The sequence below is a fragment of the Galeopterus variegatus genome, unplaced genomic scaffold (genome assembly GCF_000696425.1).
Source record: "Galeopterus variegatus unplaced genomic scaffold, G_variegatus-3.0.2 Scaffold793, whole genome shotgun sequence".
Classification (NCBI taxonomy): Eukaryota; Metazoa; Chordata; class Mammalia; order Dermoptera; family Cynocephalidae; genus Galeopterus; species Galeopterus variegatus.
Window position 1 is genome coordinate 478,811 of NW_007726904.1, and position 7,965 is coordinate 486,775.

The following is a 7,965-nucleotide window of genomic DNA, read 5'->3' on the forward strand; positions in this document are numbered from 1 at the left end:
GGCCCGGTGGCGCACTGCTACAGTGCGCCGCTTGGGAGCGTGGCAGCACTCCCGCCAAGGGTTCGGATCCCATGTGGAGACCGGTTCCCGCTCACTGGCTGAGCGCGGTGCGGGCGCAACACCGAGGGTTGCGATCCCATTACCGGTCAGTAAAAAAAGACAAAAAGGAAAAAAATAAAAAATAAAAAAGAAGACACTGATCTAGGTAAGAAAAAGAAGTGGAAGCCTATTTTTTTTTTTTTTTTCCTTTTTTTGTCTTTTTTCGTGACCGGCAACGGATCGCAACCCTCAGTGTTGCCCCCGTACCGGACCGGGGACCGGCAACGGGATCGCAACCCTCGGGGTCGCTCCCGCGCCTCGCTCAGCCAGTGAGCGGGAACCGGTCTGTATGTGGGATCCGAACCCTCGGGCAGGAGCACCACCACGCTTCCCAAGCGGCGCACTTATCCAGTGCGCCACCAGGCCGGCCCACAGTCCTTGTTTTTTACCTCATTTGTTCTTGGAAAGTACACCACGGTGTATATTTTATTTTTCTCTCAGACGCTATAATTAGAAGATATTTTCCTTATCAGAGAGTTACTGTCAGATCACAGCTATGAATAATAGTACATTATCAAAGAAAAGGTATAGCCCTAAAACTCCATAGGCAATTTATAAAGAAAAATTGGGTAGGTCCACATCAAAACAAGACACCATTGTCATCTTACTGACTCTGAGCCAAAGAATCACTAAGTGTACATCCTATAGTTCCACTTATAGAGTTAAAGGGCATAGGAAGAAAATGACCACAATAGTATGTTGTTGTTTTTTTCATCCAGCTTCTTTTGAGTGGTAAACAAAGTTTTTGCTATAGATTAAATTCTGTGAATTCTTCTCTTCAGGTCACTTAACTGATTTTTAATCATCTTTTTTGTTTTCCAAGAACAGCTTCAATTCCTTTTTTTAAGTATATATTTTATATTAATAATGAAAGGGATATCAAAAATAATATCTTTTGTACATTTTTATTTCAGGAAAATCCTGAATTTGATTTACATTTTGAAAAAATATATAAATGGGTTGCCAGCAGCACTGCTGAAAAGAATGCATTTATTTCATGCATTTGGAAATTGAATCAGCGATATCTCCGGAAGAAAATTGATTTTGTCAATGTTAGCTCACAGCTTTTGGAAGGTAAAGTTAAATAAAAGTGTATATGTAAAATCAAGTATACCTTTAAGTGAATATATAATTTGACATTATACAAAGTAATTAGAATACTGAATTACCTTATCATAAAGGAATTTAAAAATAATTTTTCTTATTGCAGAAATGATGCTTGTTCATTAAAGAATATGTTTACATTAAATTAAATAAATAAAAATCACTTGTAAACTTATTCCTCAGAGATGACTACTGTTAACATTTTGTTAGATTTTCTTCTAGTATTTGTCTAGTCATAGATTTTCTTCTATGCATGTGTAAATACTTTTTGAAAATAAAGAAATTTGCACTTGTAAACTTATTCCTCAGAGATGACTACTGTTAACATTTTGTTAGATTTTCTTCTAGTCTTTGTCTAGTCATAGATTTTCTTCTATGCATGTGTAAATACTTTTTGAAAATAAAGAAATTTAGTTATTACGGTAAATACTTTTTGAAAATAGAGAAATTTATATTCTATTTCCTAACATACTTTTTCATATAATGTATCATGAACATTTTTCATGTTATTAAATACTTACCCTAACACCATAGTATTCCATTGTATGGATATCCCATAATTTATTTAACTAATTCATTCATTCATTCATTTATTTATTTATTTTGACTGGTAAGGAGGATCCCAACCCTTGGCAAGGTGTGGTCTGCACCATGCTCAGCCAGTGAGCGCACCGGCCATACCTATATAGGATCTGAACCCACGACCTCGGTGCTCCCAGCACTGCACTCTCCTGAGTGAGCCACGGGGCTGGCCCTAAACTAATTTATTTTTAATTTTCCATTCTTTACTTATTTTAAAGAGCTCTGGGATGAATATCCTTGTAGCAGTATTTTTGTGCAGAATGTAGGTATAGTGGCAAAGAACACAACTCTGGAGTCAGACTGCCTGGGTTCAAATCCTGGTTTTGCTACTTACTTACTAGTTATGTGACCTTGCATAGTTACTTAATCTCTTTGTTTCAGTTTCCTTATCTCAGAAATGGAGATGATAATAGAATCTACCTCATAGGGTTGTTGTGAGGATTAAATTACTTAATATATGAACATGATGAGAACAGTGCCAGGTACATAGTAAGTGCTCAATAAATGCTAGCTATTATTATTATATTATCAGTATAAAATTCTTAGACGTGAAGTTAATTAGGATATTTGTGATCAGTATATCTTCAGGAATGTTATTATGGATTATTTTGTTTTAAGACAAAAACTCTACTGTTAATTATTGAAAATGTACAATGAGATTTTATATTTTTAGAGTTTCTTTCATAAAGACATAATCATTGTAAGAAAATGGTTCTGTATGCCTTGTGGTTGCAATTAGTATTGTATTCTTTATCCCAAACAAAGCAGTTCAAATAACAGCAAGTATACAGGTGAACAGAGTTGTTGCTCTTCTTTATTGAGGAAAAAACTTAGATTTGTCCTAATTTATATAGTAGAAAACTTAAATTTGTCCAAAGTTTTATAGTAGCATTTAAAAAGAGAATCTTCTGTTTTAACATGTTGAAGCATCTGAAATTGCCCATATTCAACCATTTTAACCTACAAAAGTGGCAGTTTTGGATGCTTCACACTATTATTTAGTCACTTTCCTCGTCTCTTTTTTGTTTTGTTTTACTTATTCCTTTTTCTACATGGCCATGGACCTTTCTCTCCTTAAATGTAGTATTCTTTCCCAGCACTTATAAATTAGTGAGCCTGCTACTAGTTTTAGGCTTGATGCTTGGAACTGACAGAGGAGGCAAGTTACATGTGTCAGACCCTGTGACGCACCCCCTAGTGGGGCTGGTCTTGTGTAGGAACCCCCACAGTTGCCATCTCACTAACATTAATCCCCAATGTCTTGGCAATTGAGTGTGTTGAAGGAATGACCTTCAAAAAATTTATGGTGGNGAACCCTTGGCGGGAGCGCCGCCGCGCTTCCCAAGCGGCGCACTGTAGCAGTGCGCCACCGGGCCGGCCCTGGAAGCCTATTTTGTAATAGCTTTATTGAGATACAATTCACATATAAAACTCACCCTTTTCAAGTGTATAATCTGGTGGTTTTTAGTGTATTCACAAGGTTGTACAGACATCACCAGTATCTAATTTATGGACATTTTCATCACACCAAAAAGAAATTTCATACCCATTAGCAGTCACTCCTCCATTCCTCCTTCCCATTTAGTCCCTGGCAACCACTAATTTTTCTGTCTCTATGGATTTTCCTATTTTGGACATTTCGTATAAATGGAATCATAAAGTATGTAGTTTTTTGCATCTGGCTTCTGTCACTTAGCATAATGTTTTCAAGATTCATCAATGCTGTATAGCATGTATCAGCACTTCATTCCAAATAATACTCCACTGTGTGGATATGCTGTGTTTTGCTTCAATGTTTATTGGTTGGTGTGTTGTGAGGGTGCTGCACGGAAAAGGAGCCAGAACACCCATGTGAGAATTTAAAAGGGGGTTTTTATTGGCCATCCGGCAACTGTCCAAGAAAAGTCTGAGAAGGGAGCAGCCCTGAATTGAAGTTTATAGGGATTTTTAAAAGGTACATTTTTACATTAGTCAGACAAAGTTATCATATAGTTACATACTTAAAGTTATCATATAATCACACACATTATCTCCTAGTGTGAGGAGGGATGGGGAGGACTAGAGCAAGCTGATAACAGAAGCTGAAAGAAGCCAGTTAATAGTTCAGGGGTATGAGAAGGGGGTTTGGGGAAGCCTAGTGCAAGCTGATAAAAGAAGCTGAAACAAGCCTGTTAATCAATCGCTCAGGGGCAGATTGGGTGGGGAACATTAAACAAAATTCAAACTTCTCTAAGTGCAGGATAATATTTAGCTTTTAACTTCTATCAAGGCAGGGCTAAAGAGCCGAGGGGATTTTTAAACAATAGCATTTTTTAAGCAATTCAAACACCACTTAAACTTAATTAATCTATCTTGTCACACAGCAAGCAGTTTCACTGAAGTTTCAAATGTTATGAAAGTGGGGGTCTCCCTATCTCAGGTGGACATTTGGATTGTTTCTACTTTTTAGCTATTATAAATAATGCTGCTATAAACATTCATGTATACCTATTTATGTGGACATGTTTTCAGTTCTTTTGGGAGTGGAATTACTGGATCGTATAATAACCACATGTTTAACTTTTCTGAGGAACTGCCAAGCTGTTTTCCAAAGCAGCTGTACCATTTTACAATTCCACCAGCAATGTGTGAGGGTTTTATTTGGAGAAATGTCTATTCGAATCTTTTATTCAGTTTTTAATTGGGTTATTTGTTTTTTTATTGTTGAGTTGAAAGAGTTCTTTATATAGAAAACTAAAGATTGAGCATAGGTTTTAAGTTTTTTTTCTTAAATCGTGTGTGTGTGTGTGTGTGTGTGTGTGTGTGTGTCTTAACACTTAGCACTTCTGAAGAATTTAGATTTTCATAACATTGGTTCTCTAATTTTATTTCCAAACTTACAGCTTTATATTTTTATGATGTAGGTATATTAATGTGTTAACTCATTTTTCCTGTGCTTACTAACCAAAGATAAGATGATTTTTAGAATCATAAATGGAACAGTAGAAGGGGGAATGATATTGAGAATAAGCTTGATATCTATACTCTGATTTTTTCAGCTGAGGAAAGATGACAGCCATCAAGCATGCGTTACAAAGAGACATTTTTACACCAAATGATGAGCGCCTGCTGAGCATCGTAAATGTCTGCAAAGCAGGAAAAAAGAAAAAGAACTGTTTTTTGTGTGCCACAGGTGGGTATTTAGTAAGAAAAAGTATTTGTTTAGCATTCTTTTATTCCCTAGAGGACATTTTCCTCTTGTTTTAAATATTCTCATTGTCTCTATAGCTGGAAAAATTGTTTGGTGAACAAATTCATTTTTTTAAAATTGTTTTTATTAAATATTGAGTAGTGGTGTGAATGAAAAATAAGTGAGTGAATAATAGTTTCTAATGAAAGTGTGTGTTTTACTCAACAGTGACAACTGAACGGCCCGTGCAGGTGAAGGTGGTCAAAGTCAAGAAGTCTGATAAGGGAGATTTCTACAAAAGGCAGATTGCTTGGGCCCTTCGAGACCTTGCTGTGGTGGACGCCAAAGATGCCATCAAAGTGTGTTTTTCTTAGTTCTTTGGCCTGTGTCAGGAAGTTTCTTTCATTTTATAACATGGTGTTGTGTATTGTAAGATGATCTAAATTTCTTGTTCTATGACTGCTGATCTAACACCTAACCAAGAATTAATCTAAAATGCATTATTCAACCTTCACCCCACTCTTAGGCAACTAAAAATAAATGCATATACATGTTTTATTATTATTTTTGAGATACAATTATGTTTGTGCACAAGCGCCATAAATTAGATTAAAGTAACTTTGACTCTAAATTTCTGTATTTCGGTTAAGTATACTTAGTATAAAATTCATAAGTTAGTATGGATTTTAAAGTGATGTGTCATATGAATTGATATTTTTAAATCTTCATTGTTTTGGTAAAACCTGATTCAAAATTATGTATAATAGAACCAAAGTGAGTCACCCTTAGTTAGTCCTCATGAGTTAATATAGAATCACCAGTTTAGGCAGCCAAGCCAGCCTTGGGCCATGGCTTTGATGTTTGTGGCTCAGGTAAAGGAAGCAATAGTGGGTTCCACACCTTATTTTAAGTAATTTAAATAATTAGATTTATAAAAATATAAATCTTACACCTTATACTTAAACCACCATCAAACTCCAAGAAAGTTGAATAAGGTGATGATCACATTAAAGGACCACCTATATTCCTGACAATTCAAGACTTTTCAGAGCAATATTCTTTTTTCAGAGAAATCAAGTAGAGCTTCTTTGATTAAATTAGGTGGTTCCTCCTCCTCCTCATCATCCTGTCTACGCTGCTACTCATTTTCCTCTGCAGCCCAAAGGCACCTTCAGAGCACTGAAGAATACTTTGTACTACATGCATTTCTACTGCTGATGGGACTAATAACAAGGCTTACACTAATGTAACTACAGATGCACTTCGACTTAACTCTACAAGTCTCATGCATTTATTAAAAAGGCACAAAGAAGTAAAAAACTACCTTTGTAAAGCAATCTGATAAAATACAATGCTTGTTTTACCCTTACCTTGGTAAAAACTTCTGAGGACCAAAAACCTGAACAAAATGATGGGTAGTTGAGTCAGGGCCCTCCCCCCCCCAAAAAAAAAAAAACCCCAAACAATTTTACGAGAGCTCTGCATATCTGTACAATTCAGATTTTTTTCAAATACGATAACACCTTTAAGTATTTTAGGCAAACTGGGCCTTTGCTTTATCCCTGAGGAACACCCAGTTTTTAGAAAAATGTGGAATGTGGAAACAGGATTTGACAGGTGCCTTGAGAGAGAGAGAGTGAGTTTGTGTTTGTGTTTAGAAAAATACTAGAATGAGATTTTTTTAAAACACTGTAATAATTTCTGTTACCATGGGTGGGAATCACGAGTAGCAACTTTTTTGGTAAGTTTCTGTTTAAGAGAAAATAATTTAAGGGCTTTTTAGAAATGCACCTTTATTAAGAAGTCTTTTTCCCTTCAGTAGTTTTGCACTTCATAACCCTGTTGACTTGCGTAATTCACTAACATCACTGAATACTTATTTGAATGCTTGTTCACAGCTGATGCCTCATTGCTGACTTGCTTAATGGATTCTTTTTTTTTCATTTTCTGTAGGCACCTTGGTGTGTGTACACTATATATGGATATAAAACATAAAATTTTTATACATAGACTAACATTAGCCATTTAGTATCACACATTGATTTGTGTGAGTGTTGCCACTGGGGCACTCAGCTTCTTTTATGGCATAATGGGAAATATTCCCAGGGAAGAGATCATTTCCCATCAAGTTTCATATTAGTTGCCAATACTCTCAGGTTTTTTTGAAAGTAATAATGCAGTTACCTTTTCATTGTAAATGCAGGTCTTTAATTTTTTGACACTTCAATTCTGTTTATTAAGCTATAAATTGAACTAATTAGTAGTTATATGCTACTGGAATATGTTTGTTGTATCAAAGGTCAAGTCCTGATTCCTAAAATCCAACTCTTCATGTAAAAGTCTGAAATAATGCCCCATGCCTTTAAGGTCTGCATTTATATTTTGTTCCCTCTAAATAATCCTTTAAACGAATCAAATATATTATTATTCTTCGACCTGGTAGAGCATTAAGAACATTTTAGCCTATTTTTAATTCCTTAGATATGAAGAAAAGTATACATCTATATGTTTTCATTTTTTATGTAATAGTCAAGTCGTCGTTGTACATTCAAGGGAGAAATATTAGCCTGGCGTGGAATTGTTGCTGATTATTATTCTTCGACCTGGTAGAGCATTAAGAACATTTTAGCCTATTTTTAATTCCTTAGAAGTGAAGAAAAGTATACATCTATATGTTTTCATTTTTTATGTAATAGTCAAGTCGTCGTCGTACATTCAAGGGAGAAATATTAGCCTGGCGTGGAATTGTTGCTATAACATGGTATAAGAGAAATGGAAAACACAACGTAATTCTGCCAGATTGGTAGAGCTTCTTTGTCACTTGGAAGAACTTTAAGGGCCACCAGCAATTTTGGCTTTTGAGATACCTTTAATCATCATATATTTTCAAAATTAAAAACAATCAGGAGCAGTCCTTGTTTTTTTTTTTTGTCTTTTGTCCTTTTCCGTGTCCGGCAACGGATCGCAACCCTCAGTGTTGCTCCCGCGCCTCGCTCAGCCAGTGAGCGGGA

General features: G+C 35.7%; 2 protein-coding genes across 2 annotated transcripts in view; both read left to right on the forward strand.

The window, feature by feature from the left end:
* The window catches only part of LOC103590288 (exocyst complex component 1-like), a 10,054-nt gene extending 4,536 nt beyond the window's left edge, over window positions 1-5,518 (forward strand). The window contains exons 2-3 of the mRNA XM_008572496.1: window positions 4,824-4,957; window positions 5,183-5,518. Of these exons, the coding sequence (XP_008570718.1) occupies window positions 4,834-4,957; window positions 5,183-5,328 (270 nt within the window). The 5' untranslated portion in view covers window positions 4,824-4,833 and the 3' untranslated portion in view covers window positions 5,329-5,518. The remainder of the gene's footprint in view (window positions 1-4,823; window positions 4,958-5,182) is intronic.
* LOC103590290 (exocyst complex component 1) overlaps window positions 1,020-7,965 on the forward strand; it is a gene marked incomplete at both ends in the record, with an annotated part of 47,601 nt that continues 40,655 nt past the window's right edge. The window contains one exon of the mRNA XM_008572499.1: window positions 1,020-1,173. Coding sequence (XP_008570721.1) covers window positions 1,020-1,173 — 154 coding nt within the window. The remainder of the gene's footprint in view (window positions 1,174-7,965) is intronic.